Here is a 13,265-nt window from a genome sequence, read left to right as displayed (position 1 = left end):
TTTTGTGCTGGGGTTTCGGCTGGTAGGGTTCATTTAGGGGTCGCTCAGGTCTCACCTGTTATTCACTCTAGTTGATTCACTCGCTCTTGATTTGTGAACATTTTCACTTTGATTTATTGCACGCCCAGGGTGCTCAGTGATGGTGTGCGGGTGGGGGTATATTACCTCTACCTGAGTTATGAAGTGTTGGAGCTTGTCTTCCGTTGCTGCTTGCTCACACTGAGAGCACCCTTAATACTTGATATCATCTCGCTAGTTTGCACGCAGTTTGCAGCTTTGATCCTGAGCGCCCCCTTTGTGAACCTTTTTGACTATTTCTGCCTTATTGTTGTATCATCAATACCAGTAGGAGCAATCATTTTATAAAAACAAACAAAAGTTTTATCTGATATATTATTGTGTACTTATGTAAGATGAATAAAGAATTTGAAAAAAGCAAACAAAATTTCAAAAAAAAAGCATCTCAGTGTCACACTGTCTAGTAAACAGCGAGAGGTAAGAGTAAGTTTTCCCACCAGAACATCCTCCCTCCTCATCATTAAGAGTATCTCCCTCCTCCTCTCTCCCTGGCATCAATAGATACCCCTATTCTCCTTACACTCACTCTCTGACATCAACAATATTCACCCTCACTCCAGTCTGTACCCCCAGCTCTTATCATGCTTCCCATTAATCTAGCAAGAAAAAGGAGCAGTCTTGAGATACTGCCACTCTGGTTGATGCCCAGGTTCACAATGGCTCCTCTAACCCCTAAGGATAGTGTTTTGGTACTTCCGTTACTGGCCAAGCAGACAGATGAGCACATAACTTTGAGGATCTCAGTCTGTCTGTGCAACTCTGCCCACTTTTGTCTCTCGGAATCAGTGCTCATTCTGCAAATGTTTTTATGGGTACCTGTAGCACATATTTCTACAATCTATTTTTGCATTTTACCTGAAGAAAAATTGTATAGAATTACTCCTAAGAGGGTAATTCTATAAGGGGGTGTCTATTTTCAGATACCAAGAAGGCACATATTTGGAGCCTGTTCTATAAAGGAAAGTAGGTGTCTAGTTTCCTTTATAGGCTATTAGTGTAGCAGGTCAAATACATTCCTATACATTAGTTGTAACCCCTTACACCAGTCATAGATCTGGCGTAAATGCTTGTGTCTAGACTTCTAGAACACTTGTCTAAACTATATTATTCGCAGCTCTTTGTTAATTCTTTCCTATGAAAATGTTGCTACTTCTGTTTTTCCAGTAAGATACAATGCCAACGAATATCTGGGTTTTAACTTTTTACAGTTTTATTGCTGAATGTTTAATTGATAAGTTGTCTGTCCATTGTTTGTTTATATTAATGCGACTAAAGGGCGAATAGTATATTATGTGTGTAATCAATATGTTAATCACATAGTTTTATGCAGTATATACATTTTTAAATAAATAAATAGAATAATCTATACATGTAACTGTGCACATTGCCCACACTTGTGTACACCCACTATAAAAATACATGCTTTTGCAATTAGGTGCCAAAAAGTGCCTAGCCAGAATATTGGCATTTACATGGAGTTTGTGCTGCCCAACTGCAACATAGTCTGTTTGGAAATCAGATCAATGAATTTCTAAAATGCGGGCCATTATCTGAGATTATAACAACAGGCACCCCATATCTTGGTACCTCATCAACTGTTTCCTTCTTCACAGGGAATGCTTCCATCCAGCTAGAGAATGCATTTACAAATACTAAAAGATATTTTTTACCTTTACAAGGAACAATCATATCTGTAAAATCAACATGCCAGTGCATGAAGGGACCCTGCGGCATGGGCAAAACCCCAGCTGGCACTAGTTAACTTTTAAATGGAGTATTAGCAAAGCAAATTGGATAATGTGTAACAATATCCTGACACAGCTCTTTCAAATTTGGAGCCCAACAAATTTGCCTTATCTCTTGCAGCATACTTGCTGCAGGTACGTGCCCATTTCCAAAATGAAGAATGCTCAGTAGATGTAGCAATGTGTGCTTTGGTGCACAGGGTAAGCTTGCAGAGTGCATCTTTGTATACCCCAGTTTTTTCCATTGGCACAAATCCTCCTAAAGGGATTGATTTTGCAAATCACTAAGCTGCATTAAAAAATTAAGCTCTGCAGTTCTCTATCTAGTCTGAGTCACGCATTGCAGAGGTACAGAAGCTGTAACTTCCTGCACCTTAACCCAATTACAAGAAGTTTACAACCCTTTTGATACACGTACTGTCAGTTCCTCAAAAAGGGCTTCCAACAAGGGTTTCATCATCACTGTCAGTATAGCCTCTCTTAGAATGGAATGGAAAAAATTTGCCATAGTTGGAATCAGTGTATATAATTAGATTTTATCTTTGGCCGTGCATGTTTAAATCATTTTTATTGAGCAAAAGAAACAAGCAATGACAACACAAACACAGCATATCCAAACCAAGTAACAAGTACAGTGGGTAGCTTGCTCAAACAATTTCAATAGGTAGACACCAAACCAACCCTCTAACCCCTCTCTTCCCACCCATCCACAGTCAAGAAAAAGATAGGCAAGGGAGCAAACGAAAGAAAAGAGAAAAAGCAGGAGAGAGCAGCACTAAAAAACGATATGTCACCTAATGCATACAACAGCTCAGCAGTTCATCAGTCTACTTTTCGCGATGGGGGAAAAGGTATTCCAGAAGGGTCCCCAAATTTATAGGAACCGCCGGCCAGCTGGAGACTCCAAGGAGCGAAGCTGCGTGCGTTCCATTTTCAAGAAGGTAGTCATGTGTTGTCGCCATTGTTGAAGAGAAGGTGCCCGCTGCTCCAACCACAGCAATCTTTGGCCGTGTATAAAACCTCAAGGCATGCTGCCAGTTCAGCCCCTTGAGCTGAATGCCCCTCAGGCATAGAGTATTGCATTAACTGTATAATTTCACATTGCTTATTCAGTTGACAAGTAATAGACACATAGAAAGATAAAGACCCTATGGTCTATCTACTCTGCCTAACTATGCCACTACTGTCCCCGCCTCTCCCTTAGAGATACAACGTACTTCTCCCAACCTTTCTTGAATTCACTTTTTGTCTCCATCTCCTCCACTGTGAAGAGGCCTGAGTTGGCGCATACTACGCAGAAGAGTTAGCAGGGCGTGACAGAGACCTGCCTAATTCTGATCAGAGGGTCTTATATACATGTAAACACATTTAAAACTTTGAAAAAGTCAGGATATATATAGCACAGGATATATATAGCACACTATTTGTGTAAGGTGTTGGGTGAGCCAGACCATAGAGGAAATCAGGATATATATAATACATGGAGGTATTAAACTGCCTCCATGTTTCTTTCTCTCTCTCTGTCTGTCTTTGTTCGTTTCCCGCTTTGAGCCTCGTGGTTCTAATTGATAACAGATGTGCTTAAGATGGTTAGGAAGAGCATATTAGATTACGTATCCCAAAATAGAATATAACATGTATTAAGTATGAATGCATTATGTCGTGTTGTGTGTGAATGGGGCCCTGAATGAATGATGTATGAAAGATATGTGAAAGAATGGTGTGTACTTAATTTCTAATATTTTATATAGTTTAAACCTGAAGAAACTCTAAGGAGAAATTCTTAGGCAACATCTGGAAATGGTTAGGTTAAAGCCAAGAACACTGTTATCATGGAAACCCTCTGACCTCTAGTATAGGAAGGGGTCTGGGTCTTCTGTGTGTGTGTCAGTGAAACTTGAAACTGTCAGTTTTCCAAAGCAAGTTTTGCATCTGACACAGACAAGCTGTTCGATTTCACCTTTTTGAGAATGACAAAAATAATATTGGATATGTAATAATGGGTTTATGCATATTCAGAAATTAATGTAAACAAAAATATGATTTTAAAAACTTTGCTTTTGAGTGTGAAAAACTATGTAAAGGAATTTCCTTTGTCCAAATCTAAGGACAGCCTCTGTTAATGGATTGGCTGACAAGTAATGATGCCATGCAGGACAAAAGGTACATATTGGGGAGCAACGAATTATCAGATTGAGATCTTTGTTAGGAAGGCCAGCGTTTGGCATCTGTAAAGATCTCCCAGTGACGTAATAATCTTTTGAGAATTAATATGAATAATAAATAAAAAATAATGTTTTGGAACTTTTTACGTCATGTGCCATTTGTCATGTACTTTTTACCTACCTATGAGCAAACCTGGCTGCTCAACTGGGAGGCCGTTCCAATCATTCACCACCCTTTTCATGAAGAAGTATTTTCTGAGGTTACACTTAATCTATCCCATTTTACCTTAATTCTATGCCCCCTCATTCCAAAGCTTCCTTTCAATTGAAAGAGAATTGCCAGATGTGCATTTATGCCATGTAGGTATTTAAACATCTCTATCATATCTTCGCTCTCCAAAGTATACATTGTGAGATCTTATTTTTTTTCAAATTCTTTATTATTTTCAAACTTACAATAAGTGTTATAATAAATACAACATTTTATACTTCAATATCACACTTAATATATCATTAATATCCATTTCAGAATTAGTCCCCCCTCCCTCCTAAACAATCATAATGCCCAACACATAAAATTTATATAATAAACCTCAGTACATTATATTTAAATTCATTAACCTAACAAATTTCCACCCTCCCCCCACCCAGCCATTAGCAAAGTATTGTAGGGTCTAAGTATTATTTTCCCCTCTAAATAGGCACATTATCCCAGGACAAGCAGGCAGGTATTCTCACTAATGGGTGACGTGATCCAACGGAGCCCCGATGCGGACGCTTCTTTGAAGAAAAACTCGAAGTTTTGAGTTGCCCGCACCGCGCATGCGCAAGTGCCTTCCTGCCCAGACCAGGACGCGTCTCCTCAGTTCTTACTTTTCCGCGGAGCCGAGAAGTCCGTCTTCGACTCTGCGCAAAGTTTTCTTCACTTGTGCCTTCTAAGTCCGTGGTTTTGGTTTTATTTGATCTTAATTGCTGATTTTCATCGTGTTTTATTGTTTTTAAAAAAAAAAAAAAAATTTCTTCGTTCCGTTCGACCGGGCAGGCCACGTGGCCGCAGCCCCACGGCTTCGATCTTGCGGCGGAGCTTTTTCAGCCTATGTCCCAGCCTATCACCGGTTTTAAAAAGTGTGACAAGTGCCAGCACGCAATTTCGTTAATGGACCCTCATCGACGCTGTGTTCGATGTCTCGGGCCTGAACATCTCCCGAAATCGTGCTGGCCTTGCTCTACACTCACTGCACGTGCTTTCAAGTGCCTTTGCGTTTTGTGGGAGTCGTCGACCACGAAGGGTCCTTCGCCTTCGACATCATCCGCAACTCCACAGCCAACCACCTCTGCGGTGCCGAGTCTCATTAAGCCCGCCTCATTTGTCCCGGCTCAGACTCCGGCACCTGCTGCGATGCCTTCCTCAACCTCCTCAAGTCAGGTAGCCCAGCAGCCCATTCCCCCAGTAGTGTTAAAAGGCCTCGAAGTCCAAGCACTCACACATTGCTCCGAGGGAGCGCGAGGCCCGCGCAGGTGGTCCCATTTCAGATGCGGATCCATCCTTGCTGGCCTCGTTCCAGACCATGCTACAGAAGCAATTCATCGAGCTCTTTACCACGATGGGGCCTCAGCTTCTTTCCCAAATCCAGCCTGGGCACGTGGAGGCCTCCCACGAGGTCGAGCCCCCTCCAGTGCCTCAGCGGGGAACACACTCTCAACAGGGAGCAGAGTCTCTGCGAGTGTCTGGTCTGGCAACAATGCATGCATCGCAAGGAGCAGAGTCTTTGCCCATGCCTCCATTGGAACCGATGCACTTGATGCAAGGAGCAGAGTCTTTGCGAGTGCCTCCGTTGGAACCGATTCACTCGATGCAAGGAGCAGAGTCTTTGCGAGTGCCTTCATTGGAGCCGATTCACTCAATGCAAGGAGCAGAGTCTTTGCGAGTGCCTCCATTGGAGCCGATCACCTTGACGGGGTTCGAGCCTCTACGGCAACCACTCCTGCTTCGATCGACCGCTTCCAGCCCCATCCACTACCTGGGGGCCTCAGTGAAGACCTACTCGCCTTGTCCATCGAGGCCGACCTCTCGACACAGCCCGCATCACCGATCGAGGCACTCGTCCAGGCAGGCCTCACCTCATCGAATGCAAGCATACCTGGAGTATTCACCACCGACCACTACTCCTCCACCGATGCCGGAGCTCGAGGACACAATGGGATCCCTCTCACCGTCTTGATCCCTGTTCCCAATGGATCCGGAGGCCTCGACCTCATCGAGCCCGTCTCAAGGCCCAGCAACGGCCGACCAACTGTCCTTCTCCTCGTTCCTTCGACAGATGGCCGATGACATGGACACCCCTCTGGATACGGGGTCCAAATTCTCAAAAGAATACCTGGAGACTATGCGCCTCCCTCAACCACCGGCGGAGTCCCTAAAGCTTCCCTTACACAAGCTATTGGACCAGACCTTTGCACGGTGCCTCGAGACACCTTATTCGATCCCCGTGGTGCCGGGTAAGTTAGACACCAGATACCGCACTGTTCATCGTAAGGGATTCGACGGCTCTCAGCTCTCCCATCAATCCCTGCTAGTGGAGTCCTCACTGAAGCGGTCCCATCCCTCCCAGGTCTACGCCTCCTCCCACCTGGTAGAGAGGGAAAGACCATGGACCGGTTCAGCAGGAGAGTCTACCAGAACTCCATGATGGCCTCGAGAGTCCTGAACTACAACTTCCACTTCACAACATATTTGGAGTTCCTCTTGTCCGTACTCCAGAAATTCACGCCCTACGTAGATACTAGGGCACAATTTGGGTACCAGGAGGCACTGGCTTCGTTATCCCAGCTCTGGGTGCAGCTTATGCAGTCCTCCTACGACGCCTTCGAGCTTGCGACTCGGGCCGCATCATGTTCGGTGGCTATGCACCGGCTGGCGTGGCTGAGGACAATCGACATGGACCCCAACCTCCAGGACAGGCTTGCCAGTGTTCCATGCACTGGCACTGACCTCTTTGAGTCCATCGAGGCGGTAACCAAGAAGCTCTCGGACCATGAGAAGTCATTCCAGTCCATCCTGTGTCCAAAGCCCAGGCCTGCTCCTCCTTGTCAATCACGCCCGCCACTGATCTACCAGCGGCGTTACCCCCCGAAACAGGCTCCCCCCATCCGGCAACCTGTGAAGAGGCAGCACCCACAGAAACATCAGCAAAAACCTCTTGCACCTGCTGTGCCTAAGGCGCCTCAGCCCTTTTGACTGTCTCAAAGAGAGCATAACATCTGTCGTTCTACCTTCTTCAGCAGCTCCACCTATCGGAGGTCGCATCCACCATTTTTTCCATCGATGGACGACTATCACCACCAACCTCTGGGTCCTCTCCATCATCAGGGAGGGATACTCCCTTCAATTCCACCAGGTTCCTCCGGAACATCCTCCAAAAGAGTATCCTTCCAACTTGACGCAGACCACCCTTCTTCTTCGGGAAGCCCAGGCCTTGCTGCAGCTCGGGGATGTCGAACCGGTCCCTCGGGACCAACAGAACAAAGGATTTTATTCGCGGTACTTCCTTGTGCCGAAGAAGACGGGCGATCTGCGGCCCATTTTGGACCTCAGGGTGCTCAACAAGTTTCTGGTCAAAGAAAAGTTTTGCATGCTGACCTTGGCATCCCTGTACCCCCTCATCGAGCAGAACGACTGGTTATGCTCTCTGGATCTGAAAAAGGCCTACACTCACATCCCCATTCATCTGGCCTCACGCCAATTCCTCAGATTCCGGGTGGGACATCTTCATCTTCAATACCGAGCGCTCCCCTTTGGCCTGGCCTCATCCCCCAGAGTCTTCACCAAGTGCCTGGTAGTGGTAGCCGCAGCACTCAAGAACCACGGCCTCCAGGTGTTCCCTTACCTGGACGACTGGCTCATCAAGGATTCCACGTCTCAGGGAGTTGCCCTCGTGACCCAGAAGACAATTTGGTTACTACAACATCTGGGATTCGAAATCAACTTTCCAAAATCCCACTTACAGCCCTCCCAATCTCTTCCTTCCATCGGGGCGATCCTGGATACTACCCAACTCCAAGCGCTCCTCCCTCCCCCACGCATGGAGGCTCTTCTTCATCTCTGCCATTCAGTGTCCTCTCGCCCTTCCATCTCGGCGAGACAGATGATGGTCCACATGGGCCTCTACAGCGCATGTGACGCCATTTGCCAGACTTCATCTCAGGACGCCTCAGTGGACCTTGGCGTCTCAATGGTCCCAGATGTCCGACCCTCTGACTCACCACATCCAGGTCACTCCTGCTCCACAACAGTCTCTTCGCTGGTGGATGCTTTCCTCCAATCTCTCCAGAGGCTTGTTGTTCCAAACCCCCCGCCATCAGAAAGTCCTACGACCGACTCATCGACCTATGCTTGGGGGGCTCATCTGGACGGCTTCCGCACCCAGGGTCACTGGACCAGCACGGACCGCCAGTGCCACATCAACCTCCTTGAACTCAGGGCGATCTTCAACGCTCTCCAGACCTTTCAATATCTCCTTCGCGACCAGGTGGTCCTCATTTGCATGGACAACCAGGTTGCCATGTACTATGTGAACAAGCAGGGAGGCACAGGATCGGCCTCCCTCTGCCAGGAAGCTCTGAAGGTGTGGGATTGGGCGATTCGCAACAACACCTTCCTCAGAGCGGTCTACATTCAGGGGGCGGACAATGCCTTAGCAGACAGCTTGAGCCGTCTTCTACAACCTCACGAGTGGACCCTCAACTCCATGCCCCTTCATCACATCTTCTCCCTGTGGGGAATGCCTCAGATAGACCTCTTTGCAGCCCCCCACAACTTCAAACTGCCTCACTTCTGCTCCAGGATCTACACCCCTCAGCGCTTCGAGGCAGATGCATTCCTCCTGGACTGGACGAATCGCTTTCTATATGCGTTTCCTCCATTTCCTCTCATCCAAAAGACTCTGGTCAAGCTGAAGTCAGACCATGCCACCATGATCCTGATTGCTCCATGGTGGCCCAGACAACCTTGGTACTCCCTTCTACTTCAACTCAGCAGCAGGGAGCCATACCCTCTACCAGTTTTTCCATCTCTGCTTACACAGCATCAGGGATCTCTACTTCACCCCAACCTGCAGTCTCTACACCTGACAGCTTGGTTCCTCTCAACGTAACCCCTCTACATTTCTCCCAACCTGTGAGGGATGTCTTGGAAGCTTCAAGGAAGCCTGCTACCAGACAATGCTACCACCAAAAAAGGAATAGATTCTCTGTTTGGTGTGTTTCTCAGTGCCAGGAGCCTCAACATTCCTCCTTGCCTTCAGTTTTGGACTACCTTTTGCACCTATCTCAGTCTGGCCTCAAATCTTCCTCCATACGAGTCCACCTCAGTGCAATTGCTGCTTTCCATCAGCCCCTTCAAGGTGGTTTCCAGATTCATGAAAGGACTTTTCCATGTCAATCCTCCCCTCAAACCGCCTCCAGTGGTTTGGGACCTCAATGTTGTTCTCTCACAGCTTATGAAACCTCCATTTGAACCTCTTCACAAGGCTCACCTGAAGTATCTCACTTGGAAAGTGGTGTTTCTCATTGGCCTCACCTCTGCTCGACGAATCAGTGGATACTTTCTCCAGACGGGATGGACAGTTTGGCCAAACAGTATTACAAAATTTATTCTCCTAAGTTGCCAACTCTCCCACCATCCCACTATGGTTAGCTTGGAAGTCACCCATTAGTGAGAATACCTGCTTGCTTGTCCTGGGATAAAGCAATGTTACTTACCGTAACAGTTGTTATCCAGGGACAGCAGGCAGCTATTCTCACGTCCCACTCACCTCCCCTGGGTTGGCTTCTCTGCTAGCTATCTGAACTGAGGAGAAGCACCCTGGTCTGGGCGGGAAGGCACTCGTGCATGCGCGGTGCGGGTGACTCGAAACTTCGAGTTTTTCTTCAAAAAAGCATCCTCATCGGGGCTCCGTTGGATCACGTCACCCATTAGTGAGAATAGCTGCCTGCTGTCCCTGGATAACAACTGTTACGGTAAGTAACATTGCTTTTTGAGATCTTTAAGTCTGACGAAGACCACCGACCATTTTAATAGCCATCCTGATAGACTCCATCCTGTTTATATTTTTTTGAAGGTGTAGTCTCCAGAATTGTACACAGCAAACATTACTTCATTCAAACCTTAGTGCTAGCATTATTCTAATAAATGTTGTTTCTTCAGTATTGTGATATTATTTTCATTTTTTTAAATAAACAAATTAAGGGGTCCTTTTATCAAGCTGCGGTAGGGGTTTAACGCGTGTTAAACCGCCTGCCACGCTAGCTGCTGACGCCTGCATTGAGCAGGCGTTAGTTTTTTAGCCGGCCGCAGGGGTTAGCGCGTGATGAAATGTCCAACGCGCTAACCCTGCTAGCGGGGCTTGATAAAAGGACCCCTTAATATATAATTCAATAATTTTATAATGTGCTCAGAGCTCCTACACAAAGGTCATGGAAAGTGAACCAATAAGACTTGTGATATGGGGAACCATCATTGCAGCATTAAATTCCCATTAACTAACAGCAGCCTAGTCCACACCAGGAATCTTAGTGGGGCCTATTGCGACCAGGAGGTGGGAAGAGTTTTCAACCTTGCTGGGAGGAGGATCAGAAGAGTGGGATGTTTGCAGTGGGATGGAAGTAGGAATAGAAAGGCTGAACAATGTAAAATGTTATATAGTTCTCAGGCTTTGTTCAGCCAGAACCTGCATAGCTGACCAGGTGAATTTAGGACAGTTTTGAAGCTTTAGCTATGTGAGTTGCGGCCACTTGTATAATTTCTCCTCAGCACCACCCCCCTGTACCGCCCCTGACCTAATGACTTTAAACTTGGCCAGTCAACCAATATTCAGTGGAACTGCTTGGTTACATGCCGCTGAATATTGGCAGTTGGGCTCCACAAGTGATTTAATCGGACAGGAATCTCTTCTGCCCACTTAAATTGCTTTGAATATGAGGCGGACTGTTTCTAGGCTGATATATGATTATAATGCACTGAGTCACCATATACAGTATTTCTGTATGGATAAAGTCTAAAAATTTTGTCATAAACACCAAATGGAAGGAGATGGGGAGAGCCTGCACCAAATAAGAGCTTACAGTATTTGAAAAGATAGAAACTCCACTGTAATGTGTTATTTTTTCCTTTCCTAGTTATGACCAAGAAGGGCATTTCCTCATAACTGGAGCTGAAAATGGACATATTTTTATTTTAGATACAAGGCCTTCAAAATCATTCCAGGTTCTTGGATACACAGGTAATATAAATCTGGCTTGATTCTTTCAATACATAATGACTGTTGAGAAGGTGTGTGCCTAATAATTTACTGTTATTGGTGTGTGCTTCTGGTACTTAAAACCTATGGGAGTAATAAAAAAAAAAAAAACGTCTAAAAAGTGTCCTAAATGGCTACTTGGACGATCAAAAAGCCTGATCATCCAAGTACCCATAACCAAAGCTGGTTTTTAGACCTATCTAAAACCAACTTAGGCTTTTCCCCTGCCTCTAAACGCACAGAGAGAAAAGAGGTGTGTTTAGAGGTGGGGAAAGGGCGGGCAGTGGGCGGGAGGTGGGCCGACCTACACCTAGCCGTACAACAAGTATAACCAATACAGTTTAGTCGGCACTTAGACCTTTTTCACTTAGACAAAATAAAACCAGGTCTAAGTGCCGAAAAAGGGGCCGCTGAGCTGATGGCCGCTGGCGCCATCAGTTCAGCGGCCCGGCAACCTAACCATCGCGGCAGGAGAGATGCCTCATCTCCCCTACCGTGATGTCATCACTCCTCTACCCGAACTGCCGCGACCCGCGGCAGTTTCGGTAGAGGAGTGATGGCATCGCGGTAGGGGAGATGAGGCATCTCTCCTGCCGCGATGGATCACTCCCCCCCCCCCCCAAACAACATCGGGGCAAGAGGGAGGCCAAGCCCTCTTGCCCTGTTGAAGCCGCGACCCCCCCCCCCCCGACTCAATTGGGCCAGGAGGGAGCCCAACCCCTCCTGGCCCGGGCGCCCCCCCCTACCCCCCCCCCCCATTACATTACGGGCAGGAGGGATCCCAGGCCCTCCTGCCCTCGATGAACCCTCTAGGCCCAATCGAGTCGGGGGGTTCACAGCTTCAACGGGGCAAGAGGGTTTGGGCTCCCTCTTCTTGCCCTGATAGTGTGTGGGGCGGTGATGTATCGTGGCAGGAGAGATTGGCCATCTCCCCTGCTGCGATGTGATCACTCCTCTACCCGAATTGCCACAATCCACGGCAGGAGAGATTGGGCATCTCTCCTGCCGTGGGTCGTGGCAGTTCGGGTAGAGGGGTGATCGCATCGCAGTAGGGGAGATGAGGCATCTCTCCTGCCGCGATGGTTGCGATGGAGGGGTGGGTAGGTTGCCGGGCCGCTGAACTGATCATGCCAGCTGCCATCAGCTCTGCGGTCCCTATTTCGGCACCTATACCTGTTTTGACTTGGTCTAAGTCAAAACATATAAGTGCCAATTAGGCAACCTGTCAAAATCTTTGGTTATATGTGTTGTACGCTTAGGTGTAGATTGGCCCACCTCCCGCTCACCGCCCGCTCTTTCCCCTCCTCTAAAAACGCCTCTTTACTCTCTGTGCATTTAGAGGCAGGGGAAAGGCCTAAGCTGGTTTTAGATACGTCTAAAACCAGCTTTGATTATGGGTACTTGGATGATCAGGCTTTTTGATTGTCCAAGTACCCATTTAGGCCACTTTTTAGAAGTTTTTTTTTTTTTTTATTATGAGCCCCATATTGTATAATATAAGTGAATGTATATGAAATGGTAGGGAAGGGGGGGGGATAAATTTCATTAATTTAAGATGACTGTAATAGGAGAAAGAAATTCAAGTGTTGTAGTATTGTATACTTGATGCAAGATGAAAAAATGAATAAAGAATTTGAAAAAAAGAAAAAGATGACTGTAATAGAAAATCAAGTGATGTTTTTAAGTTCAAATGTTATTTCCTGATACACTTGTTGTAAGTTGTAAAAATGAATAAAGATTTTATAAAAAATAACAAACCAAAAACCTATGGGACTCATAATCGAAAGAGAAAAACATCCAAAAACCGGCCTAGGTCAGCATTTGGATGAACATTTCTCAAAAACGTCCAAGGGCGGATAATAAAACCGGGTTTTGGACGTTTTTCTAAACGACTAAGGCCTTCATAGTGCTGTTCAACATCCAAAGCTAAACGGGGCATTTCGGGAGGCGTGTCGAGGGCAGGAGTTGGCCGGCTTAGA

General features: G+C 46.5%; 1 protein-coding gene across 3 annotated transcripts in view; it reads left to right on the top strand.

Annotated features, from left to right (window-relative positions):
- Positions 1–13,265, top strand: part of CFAP43 (cilia and flagella associated protein 43) — a 387,888-nt gene that overhangs the window by 114,498 nt on the left and 260,125 nt on the right. For all 3 annotated transcript variants that reach the window (XM_033942773.1, XM_033942772.1, XM_033942771.1), the window contains exon 12: positions 11,165–11,268. In XM_033942773.1, coding sequence (XP_033798664.1) covers positions 11,165–11,268 — 104 coding nt within the window. The remainder of the gene's footprint in view (positions 1–11,164; positions 11,269–13,265) is intronic.

This window comes from Geotrypetes seraphini, chromosome 4, assembly GCF_902459505.1.
Source record: "Geotrypetes seraphini chromosome 4, aGeoSer1.1, whole genome shotgun sequence".
Taxonomy (NCBI): Eukaryota; Metazoa; Chordata; class Amphibia; order Gymnophiona; family Dermophiidae; genus Geotrypetes; species Geotrypetes seraphini.
This window is presented reverse-complemented; position numbering and strand designations above follow the sequence as displayed.